We start from the raw sequence: 23,697 nt of genomic DNA, 5'->3' as shown, positions 1-23,697 counted from the left end.
AAAGAGTTTTAAGCTGGGGGGGGGGGGGGGGGATGTTACACTGGTACGAAACCTGTGAGTGTATGAGTAAAGACGAGCGCACAGACAACATAATATTAATGAATTCGATTTTATTTCAATTAAAAAAAAGTCTTAAGATCAGGGGCCTGTTAGATTTTAACCCATCTTGCTTCTGCCAAGGCCCAGCGCGCCGACGGTCGGTGGGGGGTGGGGGCTTGCCGCTATCGGGTTGTCCAAGACGCATGCCGCGAAAAGATTCCAGGCCCCGATAAGAGTAACAGACCACTTTGTTTATAATAGTGAATTTGGCTCCTCAAGAAGAAGTTATCGCCATATGGGGCTGGTACCGGCACTACCATCACACCAGTTCTTAACTGAGCAGAAGCAAGGCCGTAAAATCAGGCCAGTGAGACACCCTGACCATCACACATCCAACATTGTCTCACAGTTTTCAAGAAACAACTCTAGACCCTATTCAGTGCCCCAAGGCCGCACTGATCAGTTTAGGAACTCCTTTTTTGTGAAGACGGCACAAGACTGGAATCTACTTGAGGACAATATTGTAACCTCCAAAAGCATTGGCATATTTAAAGCCAAGCTAGCAGCCGTACACCACCATTAGGCTGCCGCACTCTCCCCCGCTGCATTTACGCCAGTCTTCTGGTATCCAGCAGCGTAATCCATCAAGATCAAGATCAAGATCAATGTCATCTGTTGAGTACGTGAGTGAAAGTCCAGAGAGAGAGTCCGTAACACATCAACACAAAAAAAGAAAACATCTTGTTTATCGAACCCTCTACAAATCATTTATTCCATGGTTTATCGAGGACGCTGCAACTCCCGAATGGTGTTCTCGATGTTTAGCAAACGAAACCGAAAGTGAAAGAAATATAGAGTCAAGGGACGTGACTCATAATGATTTTCAACTTGTTTACATCCGGGTGTTCTTTACGTAAATTGTAACTTCGCGGGAAAAAAAAATACGTAAGAAGTTACCGTTTCGATTCTCACGTTGCCGAATCGGGAACAAGAAAACTAAAAAGATGAGAGGAACAAGAAGTCGAACACAACGTCAGCCTCTGCAGATGATTGCAGCGCCGAATAGTGACAGAAAGGTAAGTGAATAGCTTTACGGGAGGAAAGTTTTCCTGTGTTATCGGGAGAACCCAGTTACATTCCGACTCGGCGACTGCACGATTCATCAACGCCAACGGGTGACTCACTGACTGACCAAGAATCTACTGTCTGCTGTAGTGCTGAGCTTGGAAGGAGAGTCCCAGACCCAATTAAAGGGTCACTTCTAGTTGAACTTGTAGTTGTACTGTAGGGCGTATATATAGGGCTCCTTACATCAGTACCCCCCCCCCCCCACCCACCCCCACACAGTTACACTAAGTATAGTACTAACAGACACTGACACAGTGACGCGCATGTGGCCTCACGCACACTAATGTATGATGCTAAATGTTCTCATTACATGTTTTTTTGGTAGGGGGGGTTACACTTCCATGCAACTTTTAAAACGGACTTTAATTTGAAGGACAGAAAAATACTACTCTCTTCAGATTATTTCCTGCAACTTTCAGGATTGTGATAATAAGAATTATTTATGAAACTTTTTACTAAATAGTAAATACACGAGAGATACGTTTTGAAATTGAAGATTTTTTTTTTTAGCGTACATGTATTTTTAGACTAGTAAACATGACATATCTATATATTTACAGAGTAGCTGTAACCGATATTACAAATAGCGTCTCACACAAGTTCCAAAAGCCCTTCTGGTCTTAAGACTATATATATATATTGTATATAACTATAAGCCTCTGAAGCTCTGCTGAAGAGGTCCTTCGACCCCCTGCAAATTAGAAATGGAGGTCCGAGGCCCCTCTGGAAAGAGCGTCGGTGATTGTGTGAGGAGCTCTGAATTTAGTTTCCCATCAAAGTTCAAATGCAAGCGCTGGAGTAAGATTGTATGCAAGGGATTGATCTATCAATGTATAATTTTTGCAGATAAAGAATGAAACAGCAAGTAAACGTCAGCCTGAAAAGGAAGGTTCCCAGGTTACTGCACTGAAGGACTTCAAGAAAGAACCCAAGGGCAACAACGCAATGCTGGAAGTGAAACCTGCCTTGCATAATGCAGACATCACATCAAAGGTATCATCAAATATGTCACAATCAGACAGACTGGTAACATTTCAAAATCAAGAATTAAAAAACATGGGTGAAAGTAGCCCGTCAATTGACTGAAATCCGTCAATCTGAAAATAAGTCTGACGGAAATTCCGTCAATCTGCAATTTTGAGATTTTTTTTTTTTTTTTTTTTTTTTTTAAACCAAAACTACTTGCGGAACGCGTTTTCGAACTGCTATAGTGAACCGGTTGCAGTTTGCCCGGGTTGGAGTTCATGAAACTAAAACTGTGTGTGATAAGTTTGGTGCTTGAAACTCAAGTGCTTTTCCTTGAGAACTTTGCACTATAAGGCCCAAAAAAAAAATAGGTGTGGTTACGGTAACCCGACCTACCCTATTTTTTTGGTCCGACCCTATAACTTTTTATTACATTTGTAAAAAAAACACAAAAAAAACACCAAGTAAACGAGTGCAGAAAACGCAATGAAAGCGAAAGCGCCCGAGTCGCACACTTTTTCCCTGTCAATTTGTACACATTAGAAAAAAAAGTTAAAAAAAAAAAAAAAAGTGATTGCCTACCTACCTACCCTATTTTTTTTGGCTATGTTACCGTAACCACACCCTTTTTTTTTTTTTTGGCCTAAGAGATGCTACTGCTTAGTTGCTACTTTGTGCAGTGCTACATCATGCTGTTTGCATGTGTGACATTCTGTTTCATCATTTATTTCAATGCCTGTCTGGCAATGTTTGCTTCTTATAATTAAATATTTCGAACTTTTATTTCAGTTGTTCAGTTGTTCACTTTCTATTTCATGTAGTATGGCTGTTGTCAATGTTAATTGTTATCAATTGTGTCGTTGTGTTGGAAGATGCAAATGTGAAAGGATACAAAAGAAAAATGATTACTTCTGTGAATTGTTTTGATTTTGTTTACCCTTTTTACCATATCATTAGAATCTGAAGGTATTTTTTTTACCTGCATGATAGTGTATTTTTTTGCCAGGAAAGGCCACAAAATCACAATGAATAATGCAAAAATTTGTTTTCGGCCGGGGCGCGTTGCCCCCCTGGACCCCCTAACGGGGCCCTGCCCCGTACCCCGCCAGGGCCTGGGTGGCCCCTGGACCCCTGCCTCAAAATATTTCAGTCAATTTGATTCTCCTAGGTTTCACCCATGCACTTAGTTTATCAGTATATATATATACGACTTGTGTCTCTGTGTGTGTGTGTGTGTGTATTCGCCATGCACGGCCAAAGTTCTCGATGGATCTGCTTCAAATTTGGTGTCCATATTCAGATACACCCCGGACAAAATCTGGTCGATGAGATATTTCAATACGTGCTCTCAGCGCGCAGCGCGCAGCGCAAACCGATTTTGGTTTTTTTTCGTACCATAACTCTTCCTTATCTTCTCCATGTTTTCAGCGTTTACCTCCCTTCCTTCGTATGGTGCACTACAGTAGGAGGGGGCATCTTCGGATATTCCCGGCGTTCTGTTACTATTTTTAGAAGGTCACCGCAGTGTCCAGAACGTAAATTGGACCCGTAAATTATCCTCACTGTAAAAGTGCAAAGGTCGAATCAATTTATAGCCACGCGAAAAATACACTGTCATCTATCTCTATATATTTATACATATAGATATATATATATATATATATATATATATACGGCTTCTCTGTGTGTGTGTGTGTGTGTTTGTGTGTGTCTGTAAAAAACACCTGTGGATTGTAGAGTTCTGTTTGTGATCTGGTATGGCTGCTTTTCTGAGTCTGTATGTCCTGGCCTTCCTCTGAGAAGCCATCACAGATTGAAAAGGGCTTAGAGATAAGCTCTAAATTTCTCAATCCTGGTTGAGTGGACTTCGCCTCCAAAGGTGTCTCGGCACTCAGTTACATTGGGCGCCGTCGACAAGTATGGGACTCGACATGATATGATCAGGAATGGCATTATGGCCACTGAATCATTTTCGTGCTGTTCCCATTCCACGAATCTGGGACTGGGAGGGACCAAAGCTTGGCGGGTCCATGGTTCGGACCAGGCGAAGCCGGCGTACGGTGTGCCACTCAAGCGGGGTATTCGGCTCTACTTGCTACCCGGCGAAGCGGGTATTCATCTAAGCTACTCACAAAAAGTTAAGGATCACTTGCACACAAATTCATAACTTTCCAAATAAGAAAGCCAATGCGTTGGTATTTGGCAAACGTTTAATTCAATGCTTTAGTGATAAGGATACAACATTTCCTTCAATTTAGAGCAATCGTTTGGTCTGTACTTTTTATCAAAGTGTGTACGTATCGAAATTTAATTTCACAAAGTCGTTGAAATCACAAGACATGGCATTCAGATGCTCCCAAAAGTTCAGTAATGCGTGTAACCGCCCTGGCTGTTCTGGCACTCGACGCAGCGAGTCCTCATAGAGTTGACCAGGGTGGTGAAGATCCTCTGTGGAAGCGCCTGCCACTCAGCCTGCAGCATCCGGTAGAGGTGCTGGACATCCCTGGGAGGGGGGTGGTTGCTCCTCACTTTGCGATCCAACTCATCCCAGAGGTTCTCAATCGGGTTGAGATCGGGACTGCATGCTGGCCACTCCATTCTGTTGACTCCAGACTGCTGCAGGAAGTCGTTGACCACCCTTGCCCTGTGGGGGCGAGCGTTGTCATCCTGGTAGACAGCCTGCGGTCCCATCTGCTGCAGTGCAGGCACAGCCAGCAGTCGAAGGATCTCATCCCGGTATCGGAGGCCAGTCAGGTTACCCTGTACATGAAACAAGGGTGTTCTGTGGTGAAGGCTGAAGGCCCCCCAGACCATTACAGAACCTCCACCAAAGGCCACCTTTTCTTGGACAGTGGCGTCAATGTAGCGTTCCCCTTGGCGCCTCCAGACCCTCATTCGGTCGTCGTTGTGGTTCAGGGTGAAGCGTGATTCATCGCTGAACAGGACCTGGGACCATTGCTGACATGCCCACCTCACGTGACGTCTGCAGAAGGCGCGGCGTGCTGCCCTATGGGCTGGAGTTAAGCGTGGCCGCCCAGCTGGGCGACGAGAACGGAGGTTAAACCCTCGAAGGCGATTCCGTACGGTCTGCTGGCTGATGTTGGTGTTAGTAGCCACCCTCAGCTGCCTTCGAATAATGCTGGAAGAGGCTGTTCTTGTTTGCAAGGCTAGTCGTTCAATGAGACGATCTTCACGTGGAGTTGTCTTCTTTGGTCGCCCAGGTCTGCGTCTTTCCTGGACCCTCCCAGTGGCTGTGAAACGTTGAATCAGTCTGACAATGACCGAGATGGACACGTGAAGTCGCCTGGCCACTTCTCGCTTGGGGACACCATCTTGGAACCATGCAACAGCTCGTCCCCTCTCAAACTCGTTCAATTTTCGTCGTGGAGGCATTGTCAGATAATGCCTAATACTGGTGGTATGTCTTTTCAAAAAGCCAAGCAAGTGACAGCATCTCACACATAAACAGCAGTTCTTGCAGGTGCATAATGGTTTTTCCATGTGGCTTGTGCAATGCGTTCGGGCTGAACGGTCCAAAACAAGGTCCTTTTTCGCAAGTTTCTGCTTTTTCTTTTGCTACCAAGCTCAGAAGTAGAGAATCCAGTGCAATTTTCCAACTAACACAACATCGCCCACTTACAGCTGAACAAGAATTCATAACAATTTATTTCGACTGAGAAATAAATAACAGTAGCGAACTGATTTTATTGAGCACCTGTTTTCTCATAGTGATCCTTAACTTTTTGTGAGTAGTGTAGTAGATATATATACGACTTGTGTCTGTCTGTCTGTGTGTTCGCGATGCACGGCCAAAGTTCTCGATGGATCTGCTTCAAATCCGGTGGGCATATTCCGGTAGACCCCAGACACAACCTGGTCGATGAGAATTTTCAACACGTGCTCTCAGCGCGCAGCGCTGAACCGATTTTGGTTTTTCTGTTCATCTTCCCAGATCCATTCCCAGTAACTCTTCCTTATCTTCTCCAGTGTTTTGCGTTTATCTCCCTTCCTTCGTGTGGCGTCAATCCATATTCCCGTTACTATTTTTAGAAGGTCACTGTCCACAACGCTCAATCCATATTCCCGTTACTTTTTTTAGAAGTTTTCCTTCGTGTGGCGTCAATCGCGTACGGTGCGCCACTCACCCCGGCAAAGCCGGGTACCCGGCGAAGCCGGCGTACGGTGCGCTACTCACCCGGCGAAGCCGGGTACCCGGCACAGCCGGGTATTCAGCTCTACTTCTTCCCGGCGAAGCCGGCTACCCGGCAAAGCGGGTATTCATCTAGTATATATATATATAATATAAATCCTGGCAACGGAAATTTTATGAATGTAATTGAATGCTGTACATATATACATTTTCTTTATTAAACTTTAAAGGTATCGAAACAAAAGGATGCCAGTCTGGTGCGAGAGCGGTCCTCCAGAGCAGCTGTTAGCTGCGCTTCATCGGAGTCTTCACCTGCAAAGTCGAGGAAGCGTCCATTGTCTCCCGTCAAAGCTCAGCCGGAGATTAAAGCGCTGAAAGTGGAAGCGGCAAGTGAAGAGGACCAAGTTTCTGATTCTGAGGAGGTATGATCATACTGAGTGTCTGGACATTGGAAGTTAAAAGACTTGTAGAGGATAAGACGCCGGCCTCCTGAGCAGAAGGGTTTGAATCCAATCCCCACCTGGTGGGTTAAGGGTGGAGATTTTTCCGATCTCCCAGGTCAACTTATGTGCTAACCTGCTAGTGCCTTTTCCCCATTCATGTGCACACTCAAGCACAAGACCAAGTGCGCACGGTAAACATCCTGTAATCCATGTCAGAGTTTGGTGGGTTATAGAAACACGAAAATAGCAAGCGTGCTTCCCCCGTATGGCTGCCTAAATGGCAGGGTAAAACAGTCATACACATAAGGCCCCCCCCCCCCCCCCCCCCCCCAAAAAAAAAAAGGCTGTTTACAGTATCCCGACAGACCCTATTTTTTCGCGCGACCCTAGACTTTTTTTTTACATTTGAAAGTTTGTTTTTTGGCAAAATAACTTAAAAATATGGTATTTTGGAGAAGAAAAAAAAAATCCCGACCTACCGACCCTATTTTTTTGGCCTATGTTACCGTAAACAGACTAATTTTTGGGGGGCCTAAAAGACGTGGGAGTTTCAGCCCATGAAAGAAGAAGAAGAAAAGACTGGAAATTGGCCAGGTTATGTTATTACTTGGCTTAGTAGCTTCGCATTCCTCCCATGCCTCAACGGTCACCCCCGGGCTTCTTCAGTTCAATGCTACTATATATGTGTGTGATGTTCTGCTTTTGGTACATGTAGCAGTTTACTTTCAGTTTCATGACTGGTTTTGGAGTTAAAACTACATCTTGATGTTGTTGGGTTTTTTTTTGTGTGTGTATGTGTGTTTTTGTTTTTCAGAGTCAAATTTTATCATGATAAAAGGGCATAGAGGTGATTTGACAATGTTTTAATTCCCTTACTTGTAGGGATACTGGTATTGTCTGCTTATGTTTCATACAGTGGTACCTGTGATGAAAGGACACCCTTTGGGACCACCCAAAAGTGTCCCTACATTGCAGGTGGCCTTTCATGACAGGAATACTTTGGTAGAGATAATATAAACAGGGACAAGAGAAGGTGTCCTTTTAAGGGAGGTGTCCTCTCATGGGAGGGTCCACACATCGCAGGTACTGCTGTACTTGTATTATACATCTGCTTGCTATTATGTTTCAGTTTCGTGGAAATTGAAATAACTAGTGACGGGCGCAGTGGCGTGGTGGTAAGACGTCGGCCTCCTAATCGGGAGGTCGTGAGTTCGAATCCCGGTCGCTGCCGCCTGGTGGGTTCAGGGGTGTTGCTAGACATTATTCATGTTGGGACATTTGGCCGAAACTGTCAGAAAGCTTTAGGACATCTTGGACAATTTTCCACCATTATTTTGGCTCATACAAAGTCACCGCAACATTGAAGAACAAGACTCAAGAGGGAAACACCAATATATACAATCATTGTCTCAGGAACACAAATTACAGGGCGGAGCAGTTAAGCCAGAGGGGGGGTACAACCTGGGGTCCAGCTGTCCGGAACCCTTGTGACACCCCCCCCCCCCAAGGGAAACCAAGGGGAAACCACTCTGGCATCTATATATTTTGGCAATGGCTCCCGTTCAAAACATAGCCTCCGGCGTACAGCAGCCTTCATCAGGGCCTCCGGAGTTGCTGTCTGAGCGAACGAAGAAGAAGAAGAAGAAGTTCAAAACATTGATGTTTCGTTTTTGGTATTCGCGAAGGAAATAAACGTCAGTCAGTTGACTAAGTACATCGGCAGCAGTTTTAGCAATCAAAGCCTGACCAATACAAAAAAACTGGACAAACTTTGGCCGATTTAGGCGAATACTCTTCGGACATTTGGCCGGTAGGGACATGAAAGTTTCGGCCAAAGTAAAAATAAATCGGCGATTGGCCGAAGGGCCGACCCAAACGACACCCCTGGGGTTAAGAGTGGAGATTTTTCCGATCTCCCAGGTCAACTTATGTACAGACCTGCTAGTGTCTTAACCCCCTTCGTGTGTACACGCAAGCACAAGACCAAGTGCGCACAGAAAAGATCCTGTAATCCATGTCAGAGTTCGTTGGGTTATAGAAACACAAAAATACCCAGCATGCCTCCCCCGAAATCGGCGTATGGCTGCCTGAATGGCGGGGTAAAAACGATCATACACGTAAAAATCCACTCGTGCTGAAAACATGAGTGAACGTGGGAGTCTAAGCCCATGAACGAAGAAGAAGAAGAAGAAATAACTAGTCAAAGCTACTTTCAAAGTACGTATATATATAAAATATTGACACTGTAGTGTCAAGAACCTTTCAGTGTATGGTGTATACAAGTTCGGAATTTTGTGTGTGTTGCACTTGCGATGAACAGGCCTCAACAATATGAGAAACACTAACATGGCATGCTGAAGAAGAAGTGAGTGCCGTGTGTGTGTTTGCAGTTTGTAGTTTAAAAAAAAAATTCAGCTTGTTGTTATTGATTTAATCATTGTGCTTGTTGATCTCAATTTGTTGTCTTTTTTTATTTTTTCGTACAGGAAGAATTGGACTACGAGACAATGAGGCAGAGAAATCTTAGAGACAATGAAGCTTTTTTCTCCTCTCTTGGGATTGATAAGGTACAGTTTACTCAAGTTGCTTACTTTTTGCTTTGACTTCAGTCTTTTTAGGAGGTAAGCGTTGTCATGAAGTTGACAACAAATTGCTTTTTATGAATTTTTTGCAAATGCATGAAGCTGTCAGTTGTTGTCTGCAGGGTGAATTCTCACAGGAATCCGGTAGCAATTGATTAATGATCTTTCACTTTGTTTTCAGGCCAAAGAACAACTTCAGCGCAGTGTCAAAAAGTATCCCAAACCTTCTCAGAGGCGGTAAGTTTTTTCTTAGTGGAACTTACATGTCTTTCTTCGCAGATCAATCATTGCCTTAATGACATGATGATTTACATGGTTAGAATTTGATTTACGTCAGAAACAGTGTGCTGAAAAAAAAAAAAAAAAAAAAAAATTCACTGTTGCCCAAAGATGTGCTGCTTATCTTGCAAGAGATGCACTCACTGCTAAGGATTTTTAACATGGCACATAATAGATTTGAACATGTATGCTTAGTTACAAGTTGGAGAACATACAGGCAACCACGAGGAGAGACTAGGACGAAAGCGAGAACATCAATTCCGAGACATGCAGCATGTAGACAAGTAAATATTAATTTTGTATGTGTGTGTGTGTTTATATGTTAACTCGTAATAACTGATTGTGTTAATGGTACCTCTGCAGTGAGCCCAAGAAGAAGGAGATACTACCTGTACGAAAAAGTCTCCGCATCCAGAGAATAGATCCTACGGGTGCAGCGTTGCCACCGATACCCGAACCTGAACCCTTTGTGTATGAACGCGTGAGTTTTGGGTCAATGCATGTACAATTTAAATTGCAAGTACATGCATATAGACTTGATTAAACAACTGGGTCTGATCAAAAGACAGCTTACCTCATAAAAAGTCGATCTGGCATACATGCACTTTCTGTTTGTGACAGTAAACAGAATTTCTGGCAAAATATGGACAGATTGCAGACATTTCTTGTGTCTGACTCTTTCTAAGGATAGTTCATGTTTGATTAGGTTCACCTGTACAACAGATGTACAGATTTTTTTGTTCTTTGCTTCTAAAGACAGCAAAGACATGATTGATCATGTCAGAGATTACCAACCTCTCATGAAGAAGAAACAAACTGTTCTTTCATGCAACTTAGTATGGAAATCTGTCCTGATCAAAGCTTTGACGGAAGAAACTAAGGTGGCAATTTCAGTATACATTGCTGTTGTCTGTTGCAGCCGCGTGTGCCAGAAGGCCCAGTAGACATGCTGGATGCCATAGAGAGTGAGACGTGTGATCACAGCCCTCTGGCTACCTCCCTCGTCAACTTTAAAGCTGAGAGCTGCCGCTACAAACCTCTCACCTCAGACCTGTCCAGGTGGGTGTTGCATGGTAGTCGAAGCAGCATGCTGTTGCCTGGATCTGTTCTACAGTGTTGTGCGTGTTAGTGTACTGTTATGCAAAGATGTAGTCTTGGGGTTTTATTTATTACAAGGACAGTAACATTTTGAGTCTTGAGTCTATTTATGAGGAAACGAATTTATCATGCTGTGGGAGTGGTCCAAAATGTGTTTAATAGAAGCCAGTGGATTTGTTGATAAGAGGATACTTTGAGAAAGCATGCTGCATGTACAGAGAATCCCCGTATTGTGAGCTTTGAGAAGGTGTGAATAGTTCAGTGTAAGCAGACAGCACCATTTGCAATTTGGATATTTGAAATTTTGGACTCGCCTTGGTAAAAAGTGAGTAAGTCAGAGTATTCAGTTATGTTTACATGTACGTATAGGTGGATGGATGGATGGGCAGCCATTCGGCTGAAAACAAAAAACTGAAGGTTGAGTTTTTCTTGGAATTTGGATGTTTTGGAAGCTAGATGTTTGAAACTTTTATACACACAAGGGTTTGATGACCTCCAGACATGACTCAAGTCTGGTTGATGCTGATCCAAGTTCAAGGTTACAGTAGGGTCAAGTTATGGTTACAAAGTGGAAGATTATCTTTTTTTATAAGCGAGATCTGTGAAAATCCACACACTTGTTAATTTGAAAGAGTCATCAGGTTCATGAAAAGCTCTTCCACAGAAAAGTTCTGAAAAACCTAAGTATTAGTAAAATTTGTTCCACTTTTATTTCCAGCTAAAGGTGACAAAATTATTTGCTCTCTTTCTGCAGCTTTGTGTCAAGTATGAAGAAAATGCGGATCACAACAAAAGCCAAGGCGTGCAAGGATCGTCTGATGTCTGTCGCTGTTCATCCAACCACAGACAAGGTCCTCGCCATGGCCGGTGACAAGTGGGGCCGTCTGGGATTCTGGAACATTGTGAGTAAAGTTTCCGTAACAGCTTTAGTGTTCTAAAACACCCATTGACTGCTTATGAGACACGCAGTGTTAAAAAATCAAAAGATATCTTTACTCAACATGACTAAGACAGCACATGTCATGGATTAAGTTTTTTTGGTGCTTTTAAAGCAAGCATATTTGCTGAGTATTTTGCTGAGTAACCATGAAGTTACTATAGCAAAAAACAACACAATAAACACTGTGAACTTCAGGTAGCGCATCATCAGTGGTCCATCCTGTGAACGTACAGTCAAAAATGTATGTGTTATTGAACAGGTGTATGTTAGTAGGAAAGACCCATCTCATCAATTTGTTGGCTGCCACAAAACAAATGCTCTTAAAAAGTACAGTAAACGAAAGGGAAGGAAGAGATTTAACTTAAACAGACAACAGTTACTAGTAATTACATGTAATCCTTTTATTGGCGCTCGGTGTCATAATTCTTGTAAGGTCATATAGGGGAGGGGGGATTGTGTGTGTGCACGCACTTATGTATGGATGAGTGACTTCTGAGTTGTCAAACTCTATTCCTTGTGTTTTAGCTCACTGGGCATGGGGTGAATACAAATTACAATCACGTAAAGGGTGAATACAATCTTGTGAACCTGAGAACACTTGTTTTCAATCGTACAAGCCTGGGCCAAGGTGCACCAGAAAAAATTACCAAACGGGTGGGAGCCAGCCGTGATGTTGGATTGGTTGAAATTGAGATTTGTGGTGATTTCAGCAAACCAGAACCCATCGTTTGTTCTCAACGGGTTGAGTATCACCACTTTCCCTTCCTATGCCTCAGCCTTGTTCTCAACGGGTTGAGTATCACCACTTTCCCTTCCTATGCCTCAGCCTTGTTCTCAACGGGTTGAGTATCACCACTTTCCCTTCCTATGCCTCAGCCTTGTTCTCAACGGGTTGAGTATCACCACTTTCCCTTCCTATGCCTCAGCCTTGATAAAAAAAAGTTGATTCGTTGTTTGTTTTTCCAGAGCGCACCTAACCAGGAGCAGAGTGTGGTGGTGTACAGACCTCACTCTCGCCCCATCGGCCATATTGCGGTGCGTCCCACGGACCCGCTGAAAGTGTACACCTGTAGCTATGATGCTACGCTGCGCTGCGGGGACTTTGAGACAGGAGTTTTTGATGAGGTCTGTTAATTGAACCTGCTTTCTGTTTTAAAACATGATTAACTGTGAGGTTTGAACATACCAGTGTAAAATTGAATCCAACTGGTTGCTTACAACTGTCACACTGAACGGTTGCAAGGGACTATTGTCTTGTTTGCAAATGAATGGTAACTCTGTCATGATCAGGAATTTTGTTCTTTATTTAAATTGTAATGTCTCTGTAATTCTCATTGTTGACACTGACAATGGAGTTTAACCTGGCATAATTGAACTTTCAAAACCACTAACTGTGGCAAGTTGAAGTGTTTGCAATATAATTGTTCCATACCTAGATCGAAACTGTGTGCCTTTGGGGTCAGGATGAGCTAGTTAATTGTTTGCAAATGTCCCTTTAAACTGGAAGCATTAGAGATGGTTTATTGATGGCGAATGTCCTTTTCAACTGAACGCATTAGAGATGGTTTATGGGTGGCGAATGTCCCTTTAAACTGAAAGCATTAGAGATGGTTTATGGGTGGCGAATGTCCCTTTACTGAAAGCATTAGAGATGGTTTATGGGTGGCGAATGTACCTTTAAACTGAAAGCATTAGCGATGGTTTATGGGTGGCGAATGTACCTTTAAACTGAAAGCATTAGAGATGGTTTATGGGTGGCAAATGTCCCTTTAAGCTGAAAGCATTAGCGATGGTGTATGGATGGCGAATGTCCCTAAAAACTGAGAGCATTAGAGATGGTTTATGGGTGGCGTATGTCCCTTTAAGCTGAAAGAATTAGAGATGGTTTATGGGTGGCGAATGTCCCTTTAAACTGAGAGCATTAGAGATGGTTTGTAGGTGGCGATTGTCCCTATAAACTGGAAGCATTAGAGATGGTTTATGGGTGGCGAATGTCCCTTTATACTGAAAGCATTAGAGATGGTTTATGGGTGGCGAATGCCCCTTTAAACTGAAAGCATTAGAGATGGTTTATGGGTGGCGAATGTCCCTTTATACTGAAAGCATTAGAGATGGTTTATGGGTGGCGAATGTCCCTTTAAACTGAAAGCATTAGAGATGGTTTATGGGTGGCGAATGTACCTTTAAACTGAAAGCATTAGAGATGGTTTATGGGTGGCAAATGTACCTTTAAACTGAAAGCATTAGCGATGGTTTATGGGTTGCGAATGTACCTTTAAACTGAAAGCATTAGAGATGGTTTATGGGTGGCGATTGTCCCTTTATACTGAAAGCATTAGCGATGGTTTATGGGTGGCGAATGTCCCTTTAAACTGAAAGCATTAGAGATGGTTTATGGGAGGCAAATGTCCCTTTAAACTGAAAGCATTAGCGATGGTTTATGGGTGGCGAATGTACCTTTAAACTGAAAGCATTAGCGATGGTTTATGGATGGCGAATGTCCCTATAAACTGGAAGCATTAGAGATGGTTTATGGGTGGCAAATGTCCCTTTAAACTGAAAGCATTAGCGATGGTTTATGGATGGCGAATGTCCCTATAAACTGGAAGCATTAGAGATGGTTTATGGATGGCGAATGTCCCTTTAAACTGAAAGCATTAGAGATGGTTTATGGGTGGCAAATGTCCCTTTAAACTGAAAGCATTAGCGATGGTTTATGGATGGCGAATGTCCCTATAAACTGGAAGCATTAGAGATGGTTTATGGGTGGCGAATGTCCCTTTATACTGAAAGCATTAGAGATGGTTTATGGGTGGCGAATGTCCCTTTAAACTGAAAGCATTAGAGATGGTTTATGGGTGGCGAATGTCCCTTTAAACTGGAAGCATTCTGTTCAATATCTTTTGCAGCTGTACTCAGTGCCGGAGGATGAGGATGACTTGTTTCGCAACTTCGACTTTATTTCTCCAACTTCCATGCTGCTGGCTCAGTTCAGGGGAGATGTCGCCCTTCTGGATACCCGCACACCCAAGTAAGTCATTTGTTGCTCAACTTTCTCTTTCCTGTTTGAGCAAGTTTGGTCTGATCGGCACGATAGTACATGGACATGTTTGACTTTTTCCCCAGCCTCATTCACTTGCTTTAAATGAAGTGAAAAGTCCCATACAAAGTAAAGTTAAATCTTCAGCAGGTTGATGTGCGAAGGATGGTGGAGGGAAAATGGTCGCACAAACAGAACTCCAAAATATGGCCCAATGCTCGGTTCGTTGCATGCCTTTTTCCCTACCAACCCCCAATCCCTGACATGTGTCTCAATCCTGATCCTACCTGTTCATTTTGGAAGTTCGATTTAAGTTTAACTGCGGAGATTTCACTGCATTGGCAACGAATTGTGATTCCGACTTTCTGGTTATGAGCCGTCACACTTAAACAAGTTTTCAATCACAATTTTCAGGTAAGAAGTACTACGCCACTTTGTGAAAAGAAAATATGATTTGCGGTTGTTATTTTTACGTTCTCTCTCTCTCTCTCAGAAGTCTTTGGTAGCCGTCAACCAATCTCTTCAAAAAAGTATAGATGAGATGACAGAATGGTGCACCACTAATGCAATGGTTATTCACCCTGTTAAGACGAAAAGTATGGTGATTACAACTAGACAAAAACACCAATTAAAACCCTTACAACTTCAACTGTCAATTGATTCAACTCAAGTGCAACAAGTTAAAGAGCATAAATTATTAGGAGTTACCGTTGATCAAGAATTGAAATGGCAAACTCACTTGAGTAAAATTTGCAAATTAGTATCTAAAAATTTGTACTTATTGTCTAAATTAAGACATTATGCCGATGTGGAAGCACTCAAGTTGTTTTATTACGCTCACATAATGCCCCATATCAACTTTGCTTCAACACTTTGAGATAACTGCAGTGATGTTCATCTCAAACGACTCAATTCTCTTCATCGCCGTGCTGCAAAACTAATTCTGCATGAGTCAAATAAGCCAACAGATGATAAATTAAAGCTCCTTAATTTCCTTCCCTTGAAAGATCAGTTGACGCTAAACAAGGCTGTCTTTATGTACAAAGTAATTAACAATAATGTTCCTGGATATTTAAAATCACATTTCAGACATGCCACAAAAAGATATGGGTCCCAGAACCTGATTCCCCCCATCCCTCGTCTAGACTTGTATAAGTCAAGTTTAGCCTTCTCAGGAGCGTCTCTATGGAATTCCATACCCCTACCCCTCCGAAATGCCTCTTCTGTGAAAACGTTTAGGCGCCAGTTTCATTCCCGCTTAATGGGTAAATAGAACACTTTTCATGTCTGATATTTTAGTGCTTTTTACATTTAGTCAAGTTATGTTTGTATTTTGATTTGTTCTTTATGTGTATGTATTGATAATGATATACATGCGAATGATTGGGACAATTCCTCCACACATTTGTTTTCTCCCTTTTGTTCTTAGTTGTTTTGGATGTTTATATGCAATGCATTATTGCAACTATGCTGCAATTTCCACACTATATTGTTTTTCCCATTTTTGAATGTGTATACAAAACCATAACCCTTTTCTTATTACTATTTACATTATGTACGTCTGTAAGTAACAATAACCTTGTCAATTTTACTATCTATATTATGTGCGTCTGTATTAAGTGTTTGTATAAGGGACAGGTTGTAAGATTAGGCTTTGCCTAAAACCTCTATCCTTTGGTAATAAAGTTCAGTTTCAGTTTCAGTTTCAGTTTCTCACTCTCTCTCTCTCTCTCTCTCTCTCTCTCTCTCTCTTTCTCTCGTCTCTCTCTCTCTATCTCTTTCTCTCGTCTCTCTCTCTCTCTTTCTCTCTCTCTCTCTGTCTCCCTCTCTCTCTCTCTCTCTCTCTCTCTCTCTCTCTCTCTCTCTCTCTCTCTCCCCCCTTGTTTAACAAGGCAGGTTAGAGAGAATCGGACGCATATTACAGGCATGGGAATTGTCCGCCGAACGGCGGATTTCCGCCGAAATTTTTGTTTGTTCCGCCGGAAAAGCAAAAGTGTCCGCCGAAAAAATAAAAGGGGGGAAGGCACACAAAAAAAGCACCGGTTACTTTTGCCTTAGCGCAAAAGCCCGCGAAAACTGTCCGTACTTTGTTCACGCACTGCTACCGCCCGCCTCAGTTACTTCAACTTTGAGTGAAACAGCTCGCTGTTGATTCGCGGGCACGCTATACGATTCGCGGGCACGCGACAGCATTGAACGCAGTGTACCAGTGAAAATGTCGATCGCGCGTGTTGTAAAACATGGTCAAAGATTCGATGACACTGGATGCGCGAACAAATGGAAATGGGAGTGGGTGTCGGCTGTTGTGGAAGTGAATAGAGACAAACAGCGCGTCGGCACCCGTTTTAGAAAAATTGATGTCCGTGGTTCAGCACAGTGGTGCATCGTCTGCAACACATACTAACTGTTACTGGCATCTCCGCAGGAAGAAGCTCATTGAAACGTGCTCTTCTCTGAAGGACAATCAACGTTTGCCAGGTGGGTTTTTTTCTGCTCAAGTAAGGCACAGTGCTCCTGAATTGTTTGATTTTCCTTCGATTTTATACGGCAGAAGAAGAACAGATTTTGGCTCAAGTCAAGCGAAGAACACCGCTCTAGATCTGAACTTTGCGCATCTGTTTCAGTTTTTCTCCATTCGAATGTCACTGTGCTGATCGTATTCGTAATCTTCGAACTACATTTACCAAATTTAAGCAAGGGTTGGAGCTGGGCTGGTACCCAAACCGCTAACCCACAAATCGAAGAAAAATCTATGCGTTGAGCCTTATTTTCTTCTTCTTTTTTGTATACTTTTTTTTTAAACTCCTTGTAAGAGATCATGGGAAAGTAACTTAAGTAGGCAATTCTTATTGGTGAGCCTTTGTAACTTTTATGTTTGAAAATAAACCAGATTGTGTTACAAGTTACATTTTCCTGTTTGTCTCAACAGATAAATTTTTTTAACAAATTTTAACCATATAATACATGTATATATTTTTTTTCTTCAAAAATTGGTACTAAAAACTCTGATTCTAAAAACAGAATTTAATGGCAAACTTGGAGCTCAGATGACACCAGATTGCACCATCTGGGTTCTTTGGAGAAAAAAATTTCCGGGGGGGCATGCCCCCGGACCCCCCTAGTAAGGCTAGGCGCTTCGCGCCGTCGACTTGACGCTTTGCGTCTTCAGTTAAAAATTTTCCGCCTTTTTTACAATTTTCAATTCCCATGCCTGATATTAGTGCATTCAATTAACTGAATAGTTAATCTCGCCTCAGCGTTCTTGTTTATTTATGCAAGTTGTGTATTGCAGGCAAAAGGCAGAGAAGCTGTTCTATGCCTGTGACAAGTACTTGAGGACAGTGAGCGTTCATCCCACCAACACCAACTACTTTTGCACTGCTGGGTCGGATGGGTGAGGACTGCAAACAACAGAATCATGTCTGATAACACATTCGAAAACCATAACCTGCCTTTCAGAAAGGGCAGAGACATGGTACATTTCCGTGAATTCATGGAAATCAGCGAAAGTAAAAACATCATATAGCTTTGATTTTGGTTTTAGCTGCTTCAGGAGAAGGCCAGAAAATAGTATTCAATAGTCAAAATCAGATATCACATTCGGTGAAAACCGCATGTAGCTCAGTACCATATCTGAATGAAAGCCTCAGAACTTGTGAAAAGATTGTTAACAAAAATTGATATGCATTTTTTATTCAGACTGTGTGTCTTTCGGTGTTGTTGTCACGTAATATGGTTTTCAATAATCATGTTGGCTTGCCTTGAAAACAGATGACAGAAGGTGACTGCGAGGCAGTTGTGCCCCTTGGATTAGAAAAATACCAAAGAAGCATACTTTATAAATATGAATGTGCATTTTGATGCTTTTTTGTGTTCGACCATGCTGGACGGCTATAACAACAATAACAAATTTGTTCCAGGAATGTGTGCGTGTGGGATTTACGAAAGGCGGGAGGAAAAGGAAGCAGGCCGTTGGCAGCTTTGACGCACTTGAAGGGAGTAGCCAGCGCATACTTCTCTCCTGTGTCGGGAAAATACATCCTCTCCTGCAGTTCTGAAGACACAGTAAAGTAAGGACAATACTGGCTGGATTGGGCTTTGCAGTGACTGTTCATAATACAGTGAACCCCCTTTTTGAGACCCCCTGATTCTTCTTCTTCTTCTTCTTGTCGATCACCCAGATGGAAACGCCGGTTCTCCGCGCAAATGTTGCCGTGCGCTGTAGGTCGTCCAGACTGCCATAGAGCTTCCCTTGCACCGTGGTCGCCTCCGCCCAGATCTGGCTCCTGAGGCCATCGTGTAGTGGGCAAGTCTGCAGCAGGTGTTCCGTTGTCATGCTGCCTGTTTGACAAGGGCACTGGTCTGACTGGCCAATTCAAGGCTTCAATCTTTTATCTTGGTTTTACAATGTATTTGATTTCCTGTTTATAACCTCTGTGAGTAAACCTCCATTTATAGATGCCGTCCGTTTTCAGGAGCTGGTTTTTTTTCAGATCTTTGGATTTTATAAAAGGGGGGTTCCATAATCCACTTCATAGGCTATTTTTGGGTGTGTGTGCTTGGGTGTGTGTCTGTATGTATGTCTGTCTGTCTGTGTCTGTGTGATGTTCATGTCGTTTTATTTTGATATATCTTCAGCTATTATTTCAGATCAAAGTACCTGTAGTATGTTATGTGTTCTCTGTTTTTTAAAGCAAAGTACTTTTCTTTTCCTTCCCCTGAAAATGGTATTATTGTCATTAACAATAACATGTGCGTGTGCACACTTGCTTTCTGTGCGATTATGATAAAAGAAATGTCACTTTTAGTTCTAAATGCATGCACCAGGTTACCACACAGTTGATCTTGCAGAAACTTTAAGTTTAATTTAAAATGTGAGCTCTTGTTTTTAGCAATAGCATGGTGTTATCAAACTAAGCACATGATAGCTCATATGTACCACTCTGTCGATATGACGCAGAACAAATCATTAAAGTATTTGCTCTTAATTCACGGAACTGTCTGTGTAGAGCAAGTATTGTAACAGCTGCATGGCTGTCAGTGAGTATTATTCATATTTTTCTTTTATTCCACAGTGTTTTCAGCTCTCCGACATTGTCTGACAAAACTGAACGCAAAACCATCAGGTTAGTTGAAGCTGTTCTTTGAAGTATAAAGTGGATTGTTTCATCGAAAATAAAAGAGGATGAATGGTTGTTGTATTGTGGCATGTCCGAAGCTTAAAGTTACTGTTCAGTGACAGAATTTTACCTATCGTGGATCAAACAATATTTGAGAGTAACTTCTTGTGGTTGAAATATGTGCGTGCTTTAGAGCTGACTGACTGACTAACTTACTCTTTCTGTCCCCAGTACAGTAGAACCCCCTGTTTACGACTTTGGAAAAACCTTGAAAATTAGGTCGTAAAAAGGGGGGGTCTTAAAAGGGGGGTTTGAGTTTTTGGCCGGTCGGTCATGAATTTGGTTGCAGTGTATGTACTGTCATGTTTACACACAAACACACAGTTGCAGTTTACTGTCATATCAAAACACACACACACACACACACACACACACACACACACACACACACCCACACCCAAACACATTACAGCAGAACAACTTGAACTCAAATTTCAAAGAAAATTTACTCATGGCGTAATGCTCGCTCCCCGCTGAGTGAAGCACATTTGACGTTGTGGCGCAACCAGTAAAATCCGAATGTCCTAACTCGATAGAAAGCATAACGACTTTTCTCCTGAATCATCTTTCCGCTCATATGAATGATTCGTCGCCTTGCATCGCTAAACTTGACCACGATCGTTGAGGTCTTCGTACAGGCTCCTCTCTTTGCGTACTTTCGCTTCGCTATCCTTCTCACCATCTAGATAACACCGAGTCCTTATTATCCTTGACGACACACAGGATTTTCGTATATTCCCGACTCCCAAGGAAGTCGCCGCGGATTGCCACTTCGCTCGATTAGCGATTACTTTATTAGCTCTCTACTCAAGAGTCGGCGCTTTTCTTTTTCTTTCGCGAATCTTCGTTTGTCAACAAGACAGTCGTCGTGACAAGATAGTGTGCAGAAAAAAACCGGATGTATCAGGATCTCGCGCGTGCGAGATTTCGTTTTTATTTCTTCTCGCGATAGTTGAAGGAGCGAGAGCCGCCATGTTGTGTTTTCGTCTGCTCGAAATATGCGCAAAAGTCGTAAATCATCCCAAAAAGCTCGGTCGTAAGTCGCGTTTTGGGTCATTATCCTTGACGATACACAGGATTTGCGGCTTCCCGACTCCTAAGGAAGTCGCCGCGGATTCTGTCGTGCGCGAGATTTAATTTTTTTTCGTCTTGCGATAGTTCGAGGAGCAAGAGCCGCCATGTATTGTTTTTGTCTGCTCGACTACAAATGCGCGAAAGTCGTAATTCATCCCCAAAAGCTCGGTCGTAAGTCGCGTTTTGGGGTGAGTCGTTCACTGGGGGTTCATTATATAGTAGAATGCATCCGTGGTAGCAAAATCGGTCGTAAAAAGGGGGTGGTCGTAAACAGGGGGGTCGCTAAGGGGGAGTTCTACTGTACTAGCGACTATTTAGGACATGACGTGGTTATATGCTAAAATAAAAGCTTTAGAGCTATAACATCCCTTTATTTTATTTCTTCAGATAATCCCAAAAGAACCCTGAATTTGCATATATTGTATATAATTTTAATATTTTGGTCAATACTGAGTCTGAGCCACCCACAGACTCCTTTTATCCAGCTCCACTCGGACTCCACTTGCTGAACTTGAAATGTCTAAATGATGCAGTTGAGGAATCAGAAGAAAAGGTTTCTGGAATGAAGAGGAGACATTTTGAGATTCATTCAGTGTGATGACCAACCTCACTTAGGGCTTATTTGGGGAGCTTGAGAAAAAAGTGTTAAGTTTGTTTTATTCAAGTTGCCAAACATTTCTTAAAAAGTGCTAAAAATACCAATCTGAAATCAAGAATAAAGAGACAAGAAAGATGATTTCATGGAATGTTACATTGCAGATAAATGATAAAGCATGCCGTGTTAACATTTACAGGCACAACAACCACACAGGCCGATGGCTGACACCGTTCCGTGCTGTGTGGCATCCCGCCCGTGAAGATGTCTTCTTTGTTGGTTCCATGAAGTCTCCTCGAAGGGTAAGTATTGGTTTATTTGGCTTGTTTTGTGTATGCCGTGTGCGTGCGTGCGAGTGCTTGCAGGTGTTTATAGCTGTATGCATGGGTGCAGCCGGTTTTTGGTTTCATCGGCTGCCGATGTTTTTGTTCCAGGAGAGTTTTTTTTGGCATTTTAAATACTAAAAAAGCTGGACCCCAACTTTTGCCGGTTTTTGGAATGTTCCAGGTTGCACCCATGTGTATGTGTTTGTGTGTGTATTTGTTTGTGTGTGTGTGTGTGCTTGCGTGTGTGTGTGCAAGCTAATGAAAACAGAATCGTTATTACACAATCACTTAGAGCCTTGTGTGTGTTTGTGCGTGTCCCTGCGTTTGTGTGTGTGTGCTTGCGCGTGTGTGTGCAAGCTAATGAAAACAGCATCGTTATTACGCTATCATTGAGAGCCTAAAAACTTATATGAACAATTGATTATGAATTCCAGATTGAGGCCTTTGGTGTGGACGGCCGTTTGCTGCACGAGTTTGACGGAGAAGTGCTGGGGTCAGTCTGCAGTGTCTTGCAGTTCCACCCCTCGCGAAACATTTTGGTGGGAGGCAACTCCAGTGGGTACATCTTCCCCTTCATGTGAATTGTCACCCTTTGTTGAAAACCTGACGAGACTCTAGGATCCTGGACATTCTCAATCAAAGGTGTCGCCAGTAGATATTTGGTGAATTTGAATTTGACTCGATGCTATGTGTGTTGAGACATTGAGGCTGTTTGTGTGTGAAGAATGTTACAAAAGCCTGTTGATACTATTTGTGTGAGTGTGTGTGTGTGTGTATGAGGCTGTTTTTGTGTAAAGAATGTTACATGTATAACATTCTGTTGATGCTATTTGTGTGTGTGTGTTTAGGTGTGTGTGTGTAAGTACTAGAAGTATTAACAGGGAACACTCTCTAATTTTCCACAAGAAGCACAATCATGTATGGTATGTACATTTTGAGAATGATGTCTGTAGTACACATCACTGCATGAAAGTGGATGCAGAGGAGAGAAAGAGCATGTTGCTTGGTATATGTAAGAGTTTTTCAACAGTCTGTCCAGTTGAATGTTTTAATTGCAATGGGGATGCTGAAAGAGATGGAAAGTTTGTCTCAGATAGTGATCGTAATTCAGAGGAACCCCCGATTTAAATTTTTTGAGATCTCCTTTTTTGGTTTTAGACCCTGCCTTCAGAGTTTTTTGTGTGTATATTTGCAAATTTACCTTCTTTTAAAGGTATTCTTTTTAAGACTTTATCTTCTCATATTTAGTGTGGCCTTACAAGACAGGGCTTGTATACAGTTTAAAGACAATCAAGTGAGACCTTGCCATTTGTGTTCAGGCATTTTGTGTTGTGCTAAATGTATATAAAACCGAATGAAGAAGTAAATTGTTTCTGCAATTAGTGTGTATTCATGTGGATATTGATGTTGCATACCCCAAGTTCGCACTGAATTTAATAATTTCAATGTCATACATGGGAAAAAAAGATGCTGAACAACATTTAAGAAACGAACATGATTTATTTTGGATCTTTCTTTGATTGGAAACGTTGTGCTTCTCAACATAAAGGTACCCAGTTAAAAATTGTCAAAAGTCAGGTTTCTTACCAAAAGAAAACCTACCCACACAAACTGTATCAGTTATGTATACTTGTGCAACATGATTGTGCTAATGCAACACACCGAAGTTATTTTTACATTTGTATATATATATATATACATGTATATCCAGTAATTATAGTTGTACCCATTTTAGCTATGTTTTTATTGAACTTTATGTGAATCTCATGATTATTCTGTTTTTTGCAACACATTGGGTAATGAATAAGCATACACTGATAAAAGTATGTGAATAAAAACTGACTTTAAATCTGTTCA

The 23,697-nt window shown here is 42.2% G+C and overlaps 1 protein-coding gene across 1 annotated transcript; it reads left to right on the top strand.

The window, feature by feature from the left end:
- The first annotated feature begins 956 nt into the window (after window positions 1–956).
- Window positions 957–23,693, top strand: LOC138971534 (WD repeat-containing protein 76-like). The gene is made up of 15 exons (XM_070344280.1): window positions 957–1,115; window positions 2,014–2,160; window positions 6,514–6,705; window positions 9,213–9,293; window positions 9,490–9,545; window positions 9,951–10,068; window positions 10,507–10,646; window positions 11,440–11,587; window positions 12,592–12,750; window positions 14,535–14,656; window positions 17,958–18,059; window positions 18,586–18,735; window positions 19,741–19,791; window positions 21,714–21,816; window positions 22,275–23,693. Exons 1-15 carry the CDS (start codon window positions 1,044–1,046, stop codon window positions 22,419–22,421), a joined length of 1,788 nt encoding a protein of 595 aa, XP_070200381.1. The 5' UTR covers window positions 957–1,043; the 3' UTR covers window positions 22,422–23,693.
- Window positions 23,694–23,697: the final 4 nt, after the last annotated feature.

This window comes from Littorina saxatilis, linkage group LG7, assembly GCF_037325665.1.
Source record: "Littorina saxatilis isolate snail1 linkage group LG7, US_GU_Lsax_2.0, whole genome shotgun sequence".
Classification (NCBI taxonomy): domain Eukaryota; kingdom Metazoa; phylum Mollusca; class Gastropoda; order Littorinimorpha; family Littorinidae; genus Littorina; species Littorina saxatilis.
Note: the sequence above shows the minus strand (reverse complement) of the source record. Positions and strands in the feature narration are given on the sequence as shown.